The following is a 22,612-nucleotide window of genomic DNA, read 5'->3' on the forward strand; positions in this document are numbered from 1 at the left end:
ACAAAAACCCAGTTCTATATTTAGTATTCTCTCATAAATTTTAAGCTAGACTTCTGATATTTTTCCTTTTTTTGAGCATATATTATAATATTTTATAAGTGTAAAATATTATAAAATATATATATTAAAATAATGGGAAGAGGGAGAGTAGAATTGAAGAGAATTGAGAACAAAATAAATAGGCAAGTAACTTTTGCAAAGAGAAGAAATGGTTTGCTTAAGAAGGCTTATGAACTTTCTGTTCTTTGTGATGCTGAAGTTGCTCTTATCATCTTCTCTAACCGCGGTAAACTCTATGAATTCTGTAGCAGTTCCAGGTAATTTTTACCCTTTCTTATTTGCTCTTTTTTTAATTTCAATTTGGATGCATAAATCTTATTGATACATACGATCGATTAATCAAACTTGTACTCAATACTCACTCTGTTCGGAATTAGTTTAATAATTTATAATTATGTTTATCGATAGGGTGATGTATAGGTAATTGTTAAAGATATGGTAATGCAATAACTAAAGCCGAATAAAGGGATTAAAGTTATTCGGGGTTGCTTTTGATCATTTTTTATTTCATGTTATAATTTGTTAGTTAGTTTATTCACGAATATTTGGTTTTAATTTTGTCCATCCCTTTTATTTATTTTTGTGGATTTATTGCCTTTAATTAAGTATGTTTGATTATTAATCTGTCTTATCATGCTAAGGCCCTGTTTGATTCACCTTAATTTTGCTGAACTGAAATTATTTTTACTGAACTGAACTTATTTTTACTGAACTGAACTTAATGTTACTGAACTGAAATTATTTTTACTGAACTTAAATTATTTTTACTGATTTTCTATTATAATTCTTCTTTAAGAAAACTGAATTTTACTGAACTGAACTTATTTTTACTGAACTGAAATTATTTTTACTGAACTGAACTTATTTTTACTGAACTGAAATTATTTTTACTTAATATTATTTTTTTAAGGTGAAGAGAACAGGGCCTAAGTGACTAGATTATAAAAAATAATTTTCATTGCCTTTACAATTGCTAGATCTAAAAGGAAAAAATAGCAATAATATCCGTCTTAATCATTAAAATTAAGAGTTTTTGTAGAAATTAACTTCATTCTTGATGATTGATTTGGACTAAACAGTTTATGTGTAAAGTTTTCTTAATTTAATTTGTTGTATACGGCTTAAATTTGTGTCATAATACGTCCCGTTAAACTTTTATATGACCTTGTCTTGTAAATTGGAGGTAGAAACTTGAAAGATTAGTCAAAATTCAGCAGATAGAATAATTCATGCTTTAATCCTTTCTTAAATATATACTAATCATGCTCTAATCATATACATTCAATGTAAGGAAATCCTTAATCATGTTTTAATTTGTACTCCATAGTACTTAGTCGTCAAAAGTATGATTGATAGCTAATCATTTCGGTCATAAATTTCTCATGATTATGTATTTTTTTTTTTTTTTTTTTGAAGACTCATGATTATGTAATTAAGTCATGATATAATTTGCTAATATGAAAATGTTAATTAATAAATGCAATAATTTCCTAGGATTTTCAACATAATTTAGTTGGTTTATATAATATATTCATAATAAGATTTATAGCAAGTAATTTATATTCATAATTCAGTTATAAATTTTTGCAAAGTAAAAATTAACTTTAATTTGTTCTTTAAATATCTCTAGCAAAGAGGGGGTAGATTGAACCAAGCCACGAGCAAGAGTTTCTTCCATCAACCCCTAGAATATTATGTGCCTAAATCATTTGTAGGAAATTTCTAGAAAATATGTTATGTTTGTGATTAATGTAACTAATCATGTTTTTTTGGGATAACCATTGCTAATTGTCTATAAATTATGTGTAAGTACATTGAATAAGTACCCTTGTTTTGAAGGGAAGTTTCTATTAGACCTAGCAAACTTTTTTTGGTGACTTGATAGTTTGATTAGAACTCGATTGAGATTTGAGAATATAGGCCTTAAACACAAAATTTCAACTTGAAGCTCAAATTTTTTTGGAGATTTTCTTTTGAAAGTTTGTTCAACCCAAAAGAAGACCGGAAATTGACCTCTACGGCTCAATTAAATCCTAAATTTACTCGAACCGATATTGACTTGATGGACCGATTTGACATTTTTATTTCCAATCATTTCTAGAGGTGTCAATCTCTCAATGGCGCAGTAGCAAGCATTTGATTTTGAAAAAGTAACTTCTTATTTTTTTTTCAATTTTGTTTTTGGCAACTTATTTTCATATAGCTTAGTTATCAAACATGTGTGAAATTCAAAAGTATGTTAATTTTTTTTTTTTTTTTAAATAATGAATTAATTTAATATATACAAGTATGCTACTACCTCCGTTTTATATTATATATTTGCAACAATTAGACCCTTTTTTTCTCTACTTTCTATCAAATCGTTGAAACGGAGGTAGTATATATATCATCAAATAATTAGTCATGTTTTAATTATCAATGGTTGAGATCACCTATCTAAGATCCTTCTTTTCTGTCCTCTATGAGCTATATTATGCCAATGCAAGAAGCATAGAAGACTAGGAGTACAACAACACACATGCATATTCTACCATAATTTGAGAATTTCTAACAAAAAGTGCTTTTGTTTTGTTCCTCTTGATTAGACATAATATAGTAGACTCTTTATTTTTTTAAAAATTATTTTCGGTGCTACTAGCTAGACATAAAACAGTCATCTTAAAGTGGTACACCTGAATAAAACGACGTTAATTTACAGTAACTAATTAAACTAGTTGTATTATGTAGTGTTATTGATTAATCTATCTAAACTAGCTCCATTGATTTAAGTGTGTTATTGATTAATCTCCATCGATTTAAGCAAATATATTCTAAACCTTCTTTCTTTGTATTAATCTATAAAAGTTATCTATGCACGCTAAGAATCATTGACAAGAAATAACAAGAAAAGGTATCTGATAAAGCTTTGTTCTCGTACTAGGATACGAATGATAGGCCTTACCTCTCCACCATTCTATTTGTTTGTTTATTCTAGCAATAAATCATTATATTCCTAGTGTACCCGTCAAAAAATCTCCGACTTTTCTAAAGAACTACATTCTTTTTTAAAAAAATAATTCGATTCTTCAATTAAAAATATCAACGAGATAGTGTAATAAGAATGATCAATAAAAACAAGGTCATAGGACATGTTAAATTTGATTTTTTGCATAATACTAATACTATATATAAAGTATATGGGTCGGAGTTGCATGATTGCATGAATGACGTATGACTTTAATGTTAGATTTTGTGAAACTCCTATCATTTAATAACATAATTAGTCTTGTGATAGGACACTATATACTTTAATAATGGATGTAGTAAGACTTAACTTTAAAATTAGTGGGGTTTTAGACATCAACGAACAAATTATATTGGAGGAAATTGTCAAGGAAAAGCTTAAAAGTAAGGAGAAATTGATTAAAGTAAGGATTGGAAGCTAGACAAGAAACATTTAGAAATAAATGAAGTACAATAGAGCTTGTATAGCCGACAATACGTTTAGCTAGGCATAGTTGCCTTTCATTTGTACCTCTTGATATGGGGTTTGGATCATTAGTGGTCACAAGTCCACATCATCTAATTGGTTTTCCCAATTTGACATAAACAAAGATTTTAATAACATTATTTACGTCTTGGACTGAAAAAATTGTATGATACGGAGTACAGTTTTAACTTTCACGTGCATGAGCATATTCCCAAATTGTAAGTTATCTAACTTTTTTTTTAATAGTATTAGGAGTTCGAATTTCAATCTGATCTAGAATGTTTACAATTATTATAAGGAAATTTTGACTTTTATCATCAAAAAAAAATCAAAAAATTGTTTTTTACCACCAAAACTTCTAAAACTTTTATTTTTACCACCAAAAAAATTAAAAGTTGTTTTTTACCACATTTTGACAATCTAAAACTTCTAAATTTTGACAATCTAAAACTATTAAATGAAAAAGTTGACAATCTAAAACTTCTAATTTTTTTTTTTTTAAAAAAAAGGTAAGATAGTATGGGTGATCTGCTTTCTCTGAACGCTCACAATCATGTTACAACCATTGATAATGGATCTAGCTTAGTATTAAATTGTCAATCATCAAATTATGACTTTTCTTGTTATCTCTTTTTAAGGTCATTTTCTTATTGTTTGTTTCATTTTATATACTATTAATTTGTATTACATAGCAAACATTACAAAAACTCCATATAGCTTAAGGTATAGTAGTTAGATACTCAAAACAAAAGTATATATAATTGAAAGTTCAACTAGCCAAGCTTTGATTACGGTATATATTTTGTTATGAAATTGGGTGTCCAATTTACAATTGATCGAATATGTTTACATAAATTTCTAAAGATATCGAACTAACTCATACACAACCCTAGCATGACCATGTACAATTCTTTTTTCATTAATATCTTAAATCTTTATGTTAAAGTAACCTAGACTTAAGGATAACGTAATCTAGACTCTCTTCTTTATAGTCGACAAATGTTGTGTAAATGTCTAATCTCAAAAACTAATTGCTTATCTACCTTTGCCTTTTTTTTCTTCTGTCACTCTTTTTCATTTAATAGGTTCAAACAACATTTTGACACATAGTATTGAGTAGTGACTTTGATTCAAATGATTCAATCAAGTATTTGTATTTTCATTAAAGGTTATATTCTCCTTTATTTTTCACTGACCACAAACTAACTATGACAAGACTGATATGTGTTTTGTTATGCGTATATTCTTTTTACTTTTGTATGAATTTATTTCATTTAAGCGCCTGTTCTGATTGACTGAACTGAACTGAATATTTAATGAGAGGAGTATATTAGAAACTGAACTGAACTGAACTAAACTAAACTAAACTTAAGCTGAAGAGAACAGGCCCTAAGTTACCATTATGTGTTTTAATTTTTTACTTGTATATTATCACACACATTAATTTTATGGCCCTGTTGTCAAAAAAAATAAAATAATAATATATAAAAAATTATGGCCCACAGCCAGCAACCTAATTTCTGTAATTGTAAATATTATAAATTTTGAAAATATATAAAGACAAATACAATGAGATCCAACATAACTGTGTCTTCATTATATGTAGTACTCGTATATGTTCATCAATGTGAAGCGGTATTCTTGTATAGTTGTCAAAATTAAAAAAATGAAACAACTAAAATAAGAGGAAGTAAAATTTATCAACATTAACCATTAAAAATTACTGACATGTACTGTGGTTACATAATATTAATCCATTATGCACTTTCTAATTAATTTGATGATTTAAGGCTTTTAGCAAATTAAGTATAAAATAATAAGTCTTACTCCTTTTAATTTGACTTTTTGTAACATTTAAATACCTCATTTGACCTCTTTTCTCTTAATGTAAAACTAATTAGCTCATCATGATTTATAGGTTGATATTCAAACGTTCTTGTATATTATATATATTTGACATTTTAAAGCTACATTAAACGTTACTAATGTGAATATCTTCTTTGCTTATTATGAATGTCAATAGTATGGCAAAAACCTTGGAGAGGTATCAAAGGTGTAGCTATGGTTCACTTGAAACGGGTCAGCCTTCAAAGGAGAACGAGGTAATTTTAATTTATACTCTTCTATTCTTCATTCTTCTTGTTGTATCGAATATTTTTTGCATTGTATGTATTGTGTTTGTGATACTATGTCGAAAATGCAATTACTACATTCATTAGACATTCAACTGATTTTCGCTCACTACGTTCCCAATCAAGCAGAATAGCTACCAAGAATATCTAAAGTTGAAAGCCAGAGTTGATGTTCTACAGCGGAACCAAAGGTGAATCTTACATATTTATAGAGTTCATTGTATAGGGGTTGCATAGTCATTGAAATATCAGATGGTGTCTATTGTCTACAGTGTTATGAGCAAATTCTTAGCTTGATCATATTAATTATACAGTAAAACATGCTTACTAATGCACATCTTCGATTAACAATATGTAAAAAAAAACATAAATATTTGATATTTAAGAAGTAAAAATTGCGATGAATTTAACAAGACCCCATATACCTGTGTTTCTACTTATGAACAAATCACGAAAAGTAAACAATGTGCAATGTGCGAATATTGTAAATATAAAAGCATTTCATCGATCTATGGACTTAAAGAAAATGAAATAGTACATTAATGTGTTGGAATTACATGTAAATTAGTTAGCTGGAAGTATTTCATCTAGGGCATAGGAGTATAATTAGAGATGGAACACTAAGTAAAGGTTTTTTTAAGGAAAAATTTAAATTTTTTTTTTCACACTATATAATGAGCTATTTATTGATGGACATGCCTATTACTCTAGTAACGACGATGCTACACTATCTTATCATTGTATTTGTTATTTGTAGAAGCACCTAATATAATGTATGAAAATTATTTTGCTCATAATAATTCTACAATTTGAGTATACATATAGACACTATGTAATAATATGTACATAAGTACTTGTATTAGCTATCTTGTAGAAATATTTATAATTAGATTAATGCTTTTGCTCTATTATTGATTAATTCATTTATTCTAAATAAGTAAAATTGTAATTTGGTAGGAATCTTCTAGGGGAGGATTTGGCAGAGTTGAGTACCAAAGAGTTGGAGCAGCTTGAGCATCAGCTAGACAAATCCTTAAGGCAAATCAGATCAATTAAGGTAACATTTTCATAGTTTTTACTTCTTTTTTTTTTTTTTTGAAGGGTTCATAGTTTTTACTTACAAATATGTAAATCATGTAATAATATGGTATAACGTTTAATAATTGTATTATAGTATTTCTACTTCAACAAAATAGAATTAGTCACCCAAATAAACATCAAATTCAATATACTTATATGTATGCCCTTTTTGTTCATAATTTGCAGACCCAACATATGCTTGATCAACTAGCAGACCTTCAAAGAAAGGTAATTTAAAGTTAATGCACAATTTATATATTATTGCATTGTTATCTGATTAATATAATAAGTACTCTACTCATTTCCAATCAAGCTAGTTTTAGGCTTCACATTACGTTACTATGCTATGGCAAATTCAATAGGTGAGACTCATCAATAACAGAACTTGGGAAAATATCAATTCTAACAATAACATTTTTTAACTTTCTATTTATGCTTTCGGATAGCAAAATCATCACACACACGAAGTAAAATAAAAATAGTGCCTTTGTCAGGTGATCTCCGCGCATACCACGCCTACAAGTTTTGTTACCATTCATCACTAGTAGTAATCCCATCTTACCGTTCTAAACAAATATAGTACATTCTCTATTCTATACTCTCTTCAATCCGAAATAAGCACACAACCACCAATTTCTGTTAATAATGCTGATCAAATTTTTAAAAAATCAATATTGTTTAAGCTAAAAATATGTTCAATTCTAATTAAGTACCCCATAATGTATTTGTTTAGACATAAATAAATGATCAGAATAAAGTTAAATACCAACTTTTTATGCATTGCATGTTTCTTGATACAGGAGGAGATGTTGCTAGAGTCCAATAGAGCTTTGAAGGCAAAGGTACATATATACTTAGCTACATTACAAATTAAAGTTTGCATGATTAAGTTTTTGATCTCTTAGGTTATCATTATTATTACTACTATTGCTACTATATACAAGTATACAACATTTCTAGAACTAACTATTTAATTAATAAAGCATAAGGAGGAATGGAGGAATCCGTGTTCCATCTCCATGTTGCAGTATTTGTGGAACGGAGGAAGTATATGAATATATATAGGGTAACAAATTAAACTTAGGGAAAATAATATTACATGCATGAATTTCTTGCAGTTGGAAGAATCTTGTGCAACGTTGAGGCAACAATGGGATGTTGAGGCGGCACAAAATAATCCTACACCTTATGTTCGCCCATCTAATGAGGATTTCTTTGAGCCATTGCCATGTAACAATAACTCGCCACCAAACGGGTAAAAGCCTAACACTCTTTTCTTCTCTTCATCTCCATTGATTCAATCGATCAATCATTAGCCCTAAGACGAGTAGCTAAAATCATCTCCTTTCGGCTTTTGTGCAGCTATAATGTTGTTACGCAGGATCACTTGAACAACGCGACAACTTCAACTCATAATGACAATAATAATGGCTTTACAACACCAGCATGGTTGCTTTAATTGATTTACACGAACTGTTTTTTAGTATAAGTTTACTTGATGATTAATCTAACTATATTGGACTTTGTATTGTAATAATGTACGTTTATTATAGTCTGAATAAAACAGTTGAAGAGGGCACATATTTCATTTAGTAAAAAGAATGTAATTTAATGGATGAATTTTAATACTTTAGGACCCATTGCATTACAATGGAAGAAGACTTGAAACAATATTATTGATACATTACAGCTGAATAAATTAAGCTCGTCAAGGGGCTAGCTAGCTCTTTAGCCTATTTTAGTCTTAAATTAATTTTTAATTATTAGTATGCATGTTCGATGTTCTTAAAGTTGATTTTTTTTAGCTTGTACAACTAAAATTTTGATAGTAATTAAATCGGATTTATACTTCACGTATGTTAAAAGTGGTATTTTTGGCCATGTATATATGGTTGGAATAGGTAGGGATGTACAAACTTGCGTGGATTCATCAATGCACCCGCCCCAATTAGAGCGTGGATAATAAGAGATTATAGATATTAATTATCCGTCATGGATAGTTTAGACCTATATGTGAAAACTACGTAAAGATCAGGGGCGGTCTGCTCTTAAGACCATAAAATTACACAACTATATATAAAATAACCTACTTCATATTGAAAAAAAAAAAAAATCAATAAAGTCTTGAGGAGAATGATGATAATGCATCACAAAAATCATCTTATTCTTCATTTTATTATATACAACAAATTAAAGACCTAACATCATTAAGATTAAAAATTGAATCTATAATCATCAATTAGCACTGGAATTATTACAGTCATAGAAATGTTCTTCGTTATCTTAGACCGATTATATTGCACTATAATTATTTTGATATATGCCAACTTCAAAAGACATATGGATGTTTAGAAAATCATAGGTAGCAAATAAATGCTGTAATTCAACACTAATTTTATTTCAGATTATTGGATGTAAATATCATAATATGCTTTTCAAAATTTGACTGAATATAGAACTTGAATTATTGGAAGTAACATCATATTCTATCTTAACGAGAAACTACTATGTGTGGGCATTTTTCATTGACTCATAGTGTCCTTAGAGACAAGGTATGATGTGACCCCCAATAATACTTTTACTACTCATAGCTCTCAGGGTATGAGTTATGATGTCTATAGTACATCCTTTGTGTGCTTTGGCTCATGGATACTAAGCTCAAGTTTATCGCATGTATGAAATATGTAGTGTAAAAGTTAAAGTGATGCATATGTTGAGATACAATAAAAAGTATAATGTGTACGGTAATATTGTACATACTCTACTCCTCCATGTAATAACTTGTAAAATATAGTTTGGCCTCAATGTACATTTTTAATAATAGTATACATTATACTTTCTTCTATCTTTTCTAAGCTACTAGATACAGTCATAGACGGACTTGGGCCGCATGAGTTATCTAAAGAGAGAATTCATTTCAAGGGAGCTTTAATCCCTAAATTATTTTTTAATGTAGAGAGAGTTATAAAGGCAATTGATGTGACGAGATTTGCTTCAAAGTACTTATGTACCATCTTTTAAAACTTAACCAACTATGTTAGATAGTTGATCATCCATAACCTGATAACCATATGATAATAAACCGGGGGAGTACGTAGCTTCTTAATTAGCCTACCTTATAAATATACTCCTATGTTTAGACATCATGCTATGCTTCAACAAATTCTACAAATAGATAATTACTCCCTCCGTCTCTTTATTAATGTCCACTTTTTTTTTACTATTTAAGTAATAAATGATAGAAAATGAACATTAATAAAGAGACGGAGGGAGTAATAATTAAAGTTCCTCTTTTATTAATTGTAAAAGTCAAAATGTTGCATAGATTTTTGAAGGAATCAATTTTAATTAACCAAATTTTTTATTGACTTTCAGGAAATTGGATATAGCTTAGGTAAACCAAGACAAAGATTATTACCCTGTAATTGACAACTGTCTAATGTTTTGTATCGACTTATTATTGTAGGCAAATTTTTTTTAAAGAAAATTAAGATATATTGGCCCTGTTCACTTCACCTTAAAAATATAATATTCAGTAAAATTAATTTAAGTTTAGTAAAATTAATTTCAATTCAGTAAAAATAATTTCAGTTCAGCAAAAATAGTTTCAGTTCAGCAAAAATAGTTTCAGTTCAATTCAGTAAAAATCAGTAACTTTAAAGAAGAAATACAACAGAGAATCAGTAAAAAAATTATTTCAGTTTAGTACAATAAAAAAAAAAGTTCAACAAAAACAATTTCAGTTCAGTAAAAATAAGGTGAAGTGAACGAGGCCTAATTAATCTAAGATAAATCTAGATTAGTTTAGGCAAATTATTCCGTCCAAAAAGTTCAATTCAAACAATAAAATTTTTATTTCTCCAGATACATTCACTAAATAAATCTATTTTAGACAAAAAAAAAAAAGTTTTCTATTATTTTAATTTGTTTCTCAATGAAATATAACTTCTTCTAATTTTGTGTTCTTAATTTGAGGAAATTATAGAATTTCTAAATAATTCCCAATAATATATAAGAACAAACATAATAATTTGGGGTTTTTATTTGATTAATCCCAATTATAGAATTTCAATATTGATTAATGTACACATCATAAGAGAGACAAAATGAATGCCATTTAGATAAATACAGGTATAACCAAGTTTAAGCTGAGTATGGTTGCTCAATTTTGCTATTCATTGGTATAAACTATCAAAGGATCGGATATTATTGTAGATGTGGTGGGGAGTTGTCAAAATTTGACCCAATTGATCCAACCTGATTAGAAACCGACTAGAAAAAAAAAAAAAACTTGATTCGGATTTTGACTAGTATGGAGATAATAATTTAGCATAACTCAAGTTTAATTTGAAACTAGTGTGTAGCCCGTGCGTTGCACCGGTTACTACTTTAATTAGACCTTGTGATTATCAATTATATACATTTATTTTCGCTTTTATAACATAGTTTATGATTGGCTTATATGTTTAAGTAACTATCTTTCTTATAAACAGTTGGGTGTTCGAATCCCCTTATCAACGTTTTACTCAACACCCGAATTGACACCTCTAAACACAAGTACAATAAAATTAAAATATAGCCCTTCAATTCATTCTTTCTCTCAAAACACTCAAGCTCTCTCTTCCTTCAACAATGGCTTTCTTCTCTCTTCTTCTTTCACTAATTCCACCAATCTTAAGTCTTAACATATCTACTAGAACTTTTGCTTACAAAAATTGACTTACATAACATTAATAATAAGCACTTGATTAGCAAACCCTAAAATATTTTAGTACACACCAATCAAATATCCGCATAATTAGGCTAGCATACACCCATGCGTGTAGGGTCCATTTTCTTCCTCTAAAAAGATCAAACATTCTTAGCTCGACAACTCAACACCTCTAAAACCACTTTTGGTTTTCATAAAACCACATTTCCTTTTCATAAAACAATAAAATCACATTTATTTTTTAAAATTACAAAAATTAAATTATTCAAAAAAAAAAAAAAAAAAATTATTATCCCTTCACCAATAAAAATCATGAATACTACTCCTCATATTTTTTTCCTAACCGTACAACCCTCCCCTTACCCCCAAAACTCCATATATACCACCACCATTATCCTTTCCTTGTCTAGGGCCGTCTAGAAAATTAAATCACGCGTTGATTGGTGTTATTAAAAATTCTCGACAATCTATCACACTACTATAGTATTCGTATTAAAAATGGGGAGAGGAAGGGTGCAGCTAAAGAAGATAGAAAACAAGATCAATAGACAAGTAACATTCTCAAAGAGAAGAAGTGGTCTTGTTAAAAAAGCACATGAAATATCAGTTCTTTGTGATGCTGAAGTTGCTCTCATCGTTTTTTCTCACCGTGGAAAACTCTTTGAGTATTCCTCTGATTCTTCGTAAGTATATTATTGTTGTAACAATTTTATTTATATTCCGTATATAGTATGTATATTAATAGAAACTATATTATTCTATATTTAGGTCTATGTATTTAATGGTGGGTAATTCTTAATTTCTTACAACACTTTGAACCTTAATTTTAAAATTTTAAATACTCGTTTATTTTATTTGTTTTGAATCATTTTTTATTACCCTTCACGTGTGTTGGATTTAATTTTTACTTGGATTTAAAATTTTAAAAATTGTTTTTTTTTTTTAAAAAAAAAAAATGGTTACTGAAATACACAAAGAAAGGTTAAGGCAAAAATAAGGTACGTTTGATGTATACTACTTGGATATTATTATGATGAACTTGTATAGATTAGGAAATACATGTAAAACCTAATTATTTTTATGCAAGAAAACATTTTATATACCCTCGGATTTACTTGTGACATAATTCGGTTCGACTTATCTGAATTTTTTTTTAGAAAGTATTTGTAATAGGAAAATTATTATTAATGAATTGTCATCTGACATTTACAGCTACTCGTATAAATTAACCCTAGTAAGAAAATCTATAACATCATTTAATTCTTCATTCGATTAATTACTAATTTAATGCTATATTTTACCTATAAAGATAGAAATGGCTAGCTTATTAGGTTAGTTTTTTTTTTTTTTTTTAATAATCTCATGCTTCAAAATTAATAGTCCGTTCGATATTAATAAGCTACTAATGTACTTCGTAACAAATAAAATCAGAAGGAACCAGACTACAAATAATCATCAACAAATTACGGATCAGAGTACTTGTAAAATTATGCAAACTTTTCTTTTGTTTTTTTTTTTAAAAAAAATTAATATTATTGGATTTTCAAAATAGTCTACTATCATAGGTTGACATAGCTAATGAAGGGTAGCTACATGAAATAATATTGGGAAGGAAACATAATTTTTGTACTACTTTCAGGATTTGAACATGCTTAGATTGTTTGCTACTTGAATGAATTCAGCTAAAGTTAGTAGCATATTTGGTTAATAAATTATTTAGTACTTTGGACATAAATAAAATTATAAAATTTGTATAATGTACAAAGACTTGATCCTATGGGTAATGGTAGATTTGACCATACAATAAAGCTAGTATTAATTGTTTGTTGTTCAGCTTTAATTTAATTTATTATTTACACATCAATTTTATTGGTTCAAACGATTTGAACTAATCTTGACCTTGTCTCTCTTGTCAATTTCGTCCTTTTTTCTTGTTCTTTTCTACATTTGCTATATTGAATTTTCCTCATTTTTGTTCATAGTGTTAATACCTTATTAATTGGTAAAAATTTAATTAAATTGGGATTGTTGGGATGACATAAGAGATGATCTTGTCTGTTTACCAAAAAAAAAGAAAAAAAAAGAGTTGGTCTTGTCTAGTAATCTAGGGTTAACTCTCAAGTTACAATAAGAATTTTTTTTCATACGATTTTCAATCGAAATTTGCTACAGTATAAAATACGCCATAGGGTTTTTTTTTTTTAAAACTAGTATTAATTTTTCCATAGTATAGAGAAGGAGAATTTTGTATACAAATTGCTTCATACAAATTTCTTCTACATTCCATCATAATGGATCGCTGAATGACTTTAATATTACGGAGTATGTATTTACTTCTCACCTAATTTTCGTATATTAAAAACAAAACGACACGTCTGAGCGATACCAGACCAAGTCCATATCTTTTCATAGGAAAATTTGTCATTGTAATTATTTTTGTTTATATTTTTAGCACTCTTTTATTGAAAGTGCAAATTTGCCCACTAGCTAATAGCTAAATACTCTTTTAGTGAAATAGCTAGATGCTCATTTTATCATTAGATGAAGATATACATACCTTTTGCACTTTTCTCCTTTTACTTTCACTTGCATGTTAAAATATACATCAAGGAATTTTATTTTTAGAAAATGAGTTATCTTGTTTCATATACTAGTAAGTATTATGAAATTAATTTTTTTTTTAAGAAAATAAATTTGTTTCATATCAGTATTATGAAGGTGAATTATTTAAGTAAAAGTTTATTATCTTTAATTTGTTTGCTCTTAAGTCTTAAGGATTCTTACTTTTCCAAAATAAACAATTATAAAGAACTCTTATCCAAACTCCAAAGATGTGAATTTAAGAAAGATTCCCAATGATATGGATCAGAGTAAAAAAAAAAAAAGGTGTAAACTTAAGATACATAATCATGAATGTTCCCATCATAAATTGAGTACTACGGAGTACTTAGCAATTTTGCATCAAATATGTGAGTATATGATTCATAAATTGAGTACTATTTAGCAATTTTGCATCAAATATACAAGTGTATATGATTTTGCGTGGTCTAGGGTTATAAGATTGTGGATTATTTATTTATTTATTTATTTATTTTTATGTCTTTTCGATTTCATATATAATGAATTATGCTAATTTTTAATGTTATTCTATTGCTTCAAAGTATGGAGAAGATCCTAGAGAGGTATGAGAGGTACTCTTATGCAGAAAGGCGGCTAACTTCTAATGATCCAGACTCACAGGTAGTACATCTAAACACTGTATGTATACATGTACATATACAATGTACTGCGTATATAATAACATGTTTATGATTTAAAAGTAGAGTTAATACAAATTGAAGGGACTAACGTTTGCCAAAAGTTGCACAAAAGAGACTAACGTTTCAGAAGTTGCAGATAGAGTACTCACCACATAATTGACCTTCTACAACAGGTTAACCAAACAAAAAAAAAAAGGAAATTAAAATTCTGACATTAATAAAGGAGGGGACTAACGTTTGCCATTGTTCAAGAAATCAAGCATTTAAATATTATAGCTGGTACAACTCCAAAGAACTTCCATATATACTCATCTCCATAGCCATCTTCTCCACCTTGCAACTATTGATTAAAAAAAAAAATCAGAAGAAATAATTACAAAAATTTCAGGAAATTAATTCATGTCTTGTCCTTAATTCATGTACAACTAAACATGCTTAATTCATCCATTCTGCCACAATAAGCACTCTCTTAATAAGCATATCATAGCATTTGATTAACTCTAGAATAAGTGCATAATAATAACACAGCAAATTAATAAAAAGGAGTGGCTTCATTCATACATATACATTTGTTCCATTACAAAATGGCTATACAATCAAGCCAAGCCATCCATTTTAACCTAAGCATTGTCATGGTAGTGACAAATCCCAAAAGATTATAAATGATTTGTCACTTTAACAACAAAAACCTACTTAACCATGACAATGCACTCCTACAATTCACATCTTAAAACTTAAAAAAAAAAAAAAAAAAAAAAAAAAAAAAAAAAGGAACAAGCTTAAATCTAGCAGCTCCTAACCCCAAAAAACTTCTAGCTGCACATACCCCCCACCCAACCTAACAACAACAGCCTACACATCCTCCTTGAAGAGCAGAGGGAAGCCATCAAAATAGACTGTCATGTCATTGTTGATCCAGGCATGAAAGTCACGGCCATCATTGTAGATGAGGTCGTTGAGGATCCACTCGTTGACAGAGGCCCTAGGACCGAAAAAGGGCTGGAGTCGGGCAAGGTGGCGGGTCTTCCACCACAGATGCCATTTCCTGCAGACCTTCAAATTATCCCGACTACCCCAGTCCAGCTTGGAGAAGACATGGACCACAAGCAAATCGGGGTTGCTGAAAATTGGGTGGGCATCGGAAAGAGCGTCCATACCTAGGTAAATTAATGGAGTTAGACAAGGTATTTTCCATGGGAAAACCTACTCTGTTTTAGTAAGCCAAAACCCTAGAAATAATTCTCAAGAAATTCTACCCAACAACAACACAATTCAATTTTGATAATCACCCACAACAACAGAATTACGCAAACAAAATACAAGATCATGATAATTGAAACAAGAAAAATCACTTTCAAACAAAATTCGCCCAAAAAAAAAACAGAATAAGCATACAACACCATTAATGGAGAAATTACGAAGGTGAAGACAAAAAAAGGGAATATACCTTGAGTAGATTGAAGCTCAGCCAACTTTTCTTTATTGGCGGAAGATTCACAATCACACTCCCACACTAATGTCGATTTTTTGAAGAGGAAGTACGAGTTTTTTTTTTTTGGAATGAAATGCTCTGTTTTTATCTGAAAATGGAAGCTAAGTAATGAGGAAGCCAATGGGGTGAGAGAGAGTGAATTAAAAGGCATTAACCTTTCCAAAAATCGTGCCACTGTCAGTGTAATGATGGATTTTCCCTTCCCAAGTACAACTAAGTGGACACCTAAGCTTTTTTTATTTTTTTTTTAAAAGGAAGTAGGAAGTAACTGGTCATTGACCTTTGCAACCTGATTGTTAACCTGCAATAGTGGGTTGAGTACCCTCTTTACAACTTCTGAAACGTTAGTCCCTTTTGTGCAACTTTTGGCAAACGTTAGTCCCTCCAATTTGTATTAACTCTTTAAAAGTATACATGCCAATTACATTTTCGAGTTCTTCCAACTATATATGAATATGATCCTTGTTCAGTTCTTGGAGAGGGATATCCCTTGTTTGATTTGGGTTGAGTTGACGTGTCTAGTCTAACAAGGGTATTTATCTTTATTAGTTTGAAAAAATTGATTGGTTATCTGGCTTATGTAATTTTTTTTTTTTTATTTTTTTTTTTTTTGTAATTCATTTTAATGTATGATGAACACATATATCAGAAATGTCTTATGAACCGTAGCTAAAAAATGGATATGAAAGAGAAGGCTAACATATATTAGAAAAGTTTTTCAGCATATTGTTTATGTTATTGTTCTAGTTGTATATAGGTATTTTCATGACTGTTTATGTTAAATATAGGTAAATTGGACCTTTGACTTCGCCAAACTGAAGGCCAAGCTCGAACTTCTACATAGAAATCACAGGTATGGTGACAAGCTAGACTTGTGTATGTGATCTTATGTGATGTACTCCAAGTTCGTCACTCATACCCCTTTTCGTGTTAGGTGTTCTACTACGTATATGTTACAATTATATGTTCCCGTTGTTTACCCATTATTAGCATTTTTGTGTAAGGTGTTCTACATAAATATAATTGTTACATGCCCTTTTTGTATAGATCATTCCCTTTGTTAATGTCTCGTAATGTCAACTTTAACTTGTACAATTTATGTGTATAAAATGGTGTTAATCAGGCACTACTTAGGACAAGAGTTAGACTCACTCAACGTGAAAGAACTCCAAAGTTTAGAGCAACAACTTGATACTGCTCTCAAAAATGTTCGATCAAAAAAGGTATGCAATGTATTTTGATCTTTGTCAATTTTTTTTTTTTAAAAAAAATATTATAATCTAGTCAACTACTTATATATGTATGCTATTTTCATAACTATAACTAATTGATCAATTGAAAATAGTACAAAGTTTTTCGAAATTTAACAAAAACATTATTGGATCTAGATTTTAACTTGTTTGGATTTAATGACAGAACCAACTGATGCATGAGTCCATCTCTGAGCTCCAGAAGAAGGTAATGCCTCTTTCAGTCATCCATTAGGTTCATATTGCCTTCTTTTTTGTTGTAGTCCTTATAAATAAGTACAATTTTCATATTCTTTTCTATTGAATTTTTTTTTTTTTCATGATCTTAAATACAGTCTTTGACTGTCAATATGAATATATGATTATCTCCAACCTTGTGACAGCCATAGACTTAATTGATAACAACAGAACAATTTGGGTCCTTACTTAGATTGTCATAATCGGATGGTCTAGATGTTCTCTATGTTAAACTCAAGGAAATATTGGAGAAAACGACTTAGCCTTTGTATTTATAATAACCACATATATATATACACAATACAAAAGAAGACTCTAACCGTCTATGCCATTAATGACAGTTTTGTAATTTTGTAACTTGTTAAACCGGTCCCTCTTAAAATGATGACATTTACTTTAGATCAGGTTTAATTTACTTATACTAGTTTTTCCTTTACTTTTGACATTATATTTATGATGTATGTGAAACAATTTGAACTAATCAAAGAAATTGGAATGTTTGTTTTTAAGTGTTATCTGATGATTATTAATGTGTTTTCTACGGTTATAGTTAAAAATAAAATTGTCCATAAAGAGTTGCATGATTGTGTATTTACTTTATGATTTACTTAACTGTTATTTCATCATCCATTACACATATGAACATATAAATAATTTTTATTTAGTAATTTAGGTTAGGGCTAAGTATATTAATAAACACTGTTGAAAATTGGCCAGATGTTAAATGTTCTAAATGGATGATAATTACATATTGTACTCAAACAAAAACTCTATATTAAATATACTAAGGTACTTTCTTGATCTATAGTCAACTTTTCAAATCAATTTCGATTCAAATTAAAGACTTTTCAAATCAACCTGTAAATGGGTGAAGTTTGGCTTAAGGAGCTTTTGATTCGTATTGCAAACATGAACACAAAATTGACCCGACCTTATTATATGCGTTACAATTTGCAGGAGAGGGCTATACAGGTGCACAACAACATGCTGTCAAAGAAGGTACTTTTATACTCCACTTAATTATGTAATTGACACTACATAATACTCTACTTTTGCTTGATCAATTAATAGATTGATCTTGCTAGTTTACTTAATCAAATCTTGTCCGCTTGTTTTGTTGGAAAATTCGTACAACGTTATGCAGATCAAGGAGAAAGGAAAAGACATGGCACAAGTGCATCAGTTGCAGTGGCAGGAACAGCAGTCACCACCGCGAAACCATCAAGAAGGCCCTTCTGATGCATCTAATTTCCTACTTCCACCTCCACCACCTTCTTTGAACATGGGGTAATTTCTTTTTTAATCAATTATTAGTAGCTTATTACTCAATATCATAATTAGGGATTCGACAAACTTTTTAGGAAGGACCCCTTGTCCCGATCATACCCCCACAGAAACTAAGCAACAAGCCGATTCACTTGAATTTCACTTATCTATGCACTTGAGTGTCAAGTGAAGGGCAAGTCGTGTATCATCCTAATAATAATTTCATACATTTATCATAACACCCTTCGAATTAAATCAATTTCTAGGGTAGTAGAAGGCTAATACCGTACCATGAACTATTGCTTAATAATGCTACTATGTTGCTAACATATCAACGATGTTCATCATGCAGTGGTGCATACCAAGGTGAACTTGGTGGTGAAGGAAGGAGGAATGATCTTGATCTGACACTCGAACCAATATACTCGTGCCACATGGGATGCTTTACTAATTAAGAGAATAATCAACTCAAGGTATCAATGATATATTAGTTAATGTATCTAAATTGCTCATAAAGCCCTAAAAAAAGACCAATTAGAGTTGTATTATATATGCATGTATTATTAGTTTGGAACTGCAGTAACTCGTTACTAATTAATTAAGCTCGTTTAATGCACGAGTTGGATTTTCATATATTATGTAACAACAAAGTTGGCTATAATAATAATTTAAACTTATAAAATGGTAACAAAAATGAAGATTATTGTATTGATATGGTTTTGCACTTCTTGGCCAATTTCATGTATTTCCTTGGTCTAAGTGGCTATTCTATTTATAATATAGATATAACAATTATAAAATGTGTTATCTTATGACTATAATTTAATTCTTTCTGCTAATAACAGACATGACATCTATCTAATAAAAACTGAGGTATGAAAGTCTATTATTTTTTAACCAAAAAAAAAGTCTATTATTTTTGGCACAAAATAACTATTCTCATCCCAATTTTTTATAACCCTAAAATTGAAGTAAAAAAAATAAATTATTATTCAAAGTTAATACTTTAGTATTTCTTTAGGTTTTCCATTTGCACTAGAATTGAAACTCATAAAATGCACTAGATCAATGTACAATTGAATTTTTCATTCCTAAATAGGAATACCACAACAGTTGTCATAAATTAGTTACCCTATCACCTTGACAATTAAATCTACTCGAATCAATAAACCAATTTTGAGAAGGAAAAAAAAAAGCAAATCGTTCATAGAACAATTTCTTTCTTTTTTCTTGAAGGACCATAGAACCATTTGCAATCGAAAGCAAATGGGTTGCTTGCTATTTACCATCCTCATGTGTGTATAGTCTATACCGTCGTTTCTGCAGGGTTCATTGGTTTAGTGAAAAGCTCAATCAGCAGACTACATTTGAGAGAGCTCTAGCTACAAAATAACAGCTCCAGAAAACAACTACGAAACCTACAACTTCATTTTACTCATATTTGCAGTTGAATTTAAGCCAATGTTAATAAACTCTTTACTTCTTTGATGTCTGTTGTCTTAAGTTTTCGTGTGCTCCAAGATCTTGAATCTTGATTATAGTCAGTTTTCACTAATCACCATCAGCTACAACAATTAAAAGAAAATTTCTCAGTTAAGGAAGAATAATAACCACTTTACACACGTACGTTACAAATAAAAATTAAAATCAAGGTATAAAATGTTAAAAACGTGACACATGACACCTTCAAATCCCACATCTTCAACAAACAAGGGAAGAAATCATGGTCATAAAATTTCACTTTTCGAAATTTAATTAGGAATTTGAACAAAGCCCCTGCTTTCTAAACAAGGTTAGTGATCGACTTAAGCAGGGTCGATACAGATTACAGGCAGCCTTACCACTAGGATGACAGAGGGATAGTTTCTTGTTGAACCTTAATCTGATTAAGATAAGTTATCTTCTATGAGTTCAACGTAAACGAATAGGTTTGCAAGCAATTTGATACCTTTTTAGGCCACTACATACTAAATGAACCTTCTCTGATGTATAGTACAGTCATTTTTACTGTCAACTTGAGGTAAATTCATAACTTGTTTTTGGCCACCAATGAATTATATACCGCCTTGAGGCCTAGATCGAGGGCCTTGTTAATGTTGTAACCCACATTATTACAATTCATATAGAATAATATAAAACAATAGTTTAGTGAGAATTTTTTATGAAATTGGAAGGAAACATTCAACGACTATGTCTCTTAAAGCAAGATACCAAACATAAAACACTGCACCTTATTTGAAGAATTCAGGTTGATTATGTGTTGCAATTATATTATAGTGAAGTTTTAAGACGCGATTTAGCAAGTCTACATAACCAACATCGTTGTGCACTTTGAAAAAAAATTAAAAATCAGCAAATAGATAAATCAAAATGCCAGCAAGAAGGGGAAAAAAGGAAGATGCATTACCCTGAAACAAATTGGACACCTTTCACTTCGTTCCAACCAATCGTATATACAGCTAAGGTGGAAATGGTGATTACATTCTGTAACTATCCTGGGATTGTCAGGTTCATAATCTGTATTAACAAACACAGCAGAAAACGATCAGTAGAAGGAATAATCGGCCTATAATTAGCCTCGTTTTTGCTTACAGAAACAACATCTAAGGTCTCATATGATGAACTTATTTCATGAAATTAAACAAATAACGTTGTACTATACCTTCCAAACAGGTCGGACAAACATCCTCCTCGTCTGGTGATGGAAATACTTCATAAAATGTTCCATCTGCTTTCGTAAATGACTTTTCTGAGTTAGGAGAGGCTTCTTTAGTACAGGAATCTATCTCAGTCTGCGAATGTAGTCCCTCTTCTGGAGACTGCACACTTTCGATGATTTGGTGAACGTTACATGAGCCTGGATTTAAGATTTCAGACACTCCATTGCTGACAGTAGCAGCAGCAGCATTACTGTCAGGAACTGGATCAATCCCAGGGTTTTGTTCTGAAGACTGATGATGGTGTTCGCGAAATGAGCTTGTGTTTATAATCTCAGCTGAGACTTCCTCACTGACAGAAGCAGCAGCTGCTCTGTCAAGAGCTGCTTCTGCAACAGGGTTTTGTTCTGAAAACTGAATATGTCCGCTTTCTACATTTGTGTGTTCGCGACCTGAACTTGTGTTTACGATCTCAGTTGTGACAATCTCAATGACAGAAGTAGCTGCTTCAACAGGAATTACTCCTACCTCAAGGTTTTGTTCTGAAGGCTGATTTTGTCCACTTTTGACTTTTGGGTGATCAAGAGATGAGCCAGTATCTAAGATCTCAGATGTGACTGTCCTGTTGACAGAAGCAGCAGGTTTATTAAGGGTCACAGTAATCCTAGGGGATTTTGGTACGCTATTTGGATGAACGCGAGATGAGCTTGTATTTAAGATCTCTCGCGGTTGCAATGAATTAGGAAGATGATGGACTTCGTTTCCATGAAATACTCCTTTGATCTGTATAATACCAGGAATGATCAAATTAAATGAAATAAAAGTCAAGTCTAATGTGGATTACTTAATTTTATTATTCTCAATACAAAATGCACGTAATAGTTAAATTTACTCCATTCATCTCTAAAAGTTCGACCTGTTATAATTTTTCTTTTAGTTGACCAAAGTAAGTGGTTAAAAATGAATCTTAAGATTGGTTTGTAGGATAGCAAACTAAT

The 22,612-nt window shown here is 30.0% G+C and overlaps 2 protein-coding genes across 2 annotated transcripts; both read left to right on the plus strand.

Annotated features, from left to right (window-relative positions):
* The first annotated feature begins 118 nt into the window (after positions 1–118).
* On the plus strand, positions 119–8,362 carry LOC145602064 (MADS-box protein CMB1-like). Its single transcript, XM_081658196.1, has 8 exons — positions 119–317; positions 5,553–5,631; positions 5,791–5,852; positions 6,619–6,718; positions 6,928–6,969; positions 7,542–7,583; positions 7,860–7,996; positions 8,104–8,362. The coding sequence occupies exons 1-8, from the start codon at positions 133–135 to the stop codon at positions 8,198–8,200; spliced, it is 744 nt and encodes a 247-aa protein (XP_081514322.1). The 5' UTR covers positions 119–132; the 3' UTR covers positions 8,201–8,362.
* A 3,588-nt stretch (positions 8,363–11,950) lies between these two features.
* On the plus strand, positions 11,951–19,412 carry LOC145600344 (agamous-like MADS-box protein AP1). The gene is made up of 8 exons (XM_081656257.1): positions 11,951–12,135; positions 14,614–14,692; positions 16,993–17,057; positions 17,328–17,427; positions 17,621–17,662; positions 18,649–18,690; positions 18,836–18,978; positions 19,310–19,412. Exons 1-8 carry the CDS (start codon positions 11,951–11,953, stop codon positions 19,410–19,412), a joined length of 759 nt encoding a protein of 252 aa, XP_081512383.1.
* Positions 19,413–22,612: the final 3,200 nt, after the last annotated feature.

The sequence above is a fragment of the Chenopodium album genome, chromosome 21 (genome assembly GCF_948465745.1).
Source record: "Chenopodium album chromosome 21, dcCheAlbu1.1, whole genome shotgun sequence".
NCBI classification, from domain to species: domain Eukaryota; kingdom Viridiplantae; phylum Streptophyta; class Magnoliopsida; order Caryophyllales; family Amaranthaceae; genus Chenopodium; species Chenopodium album.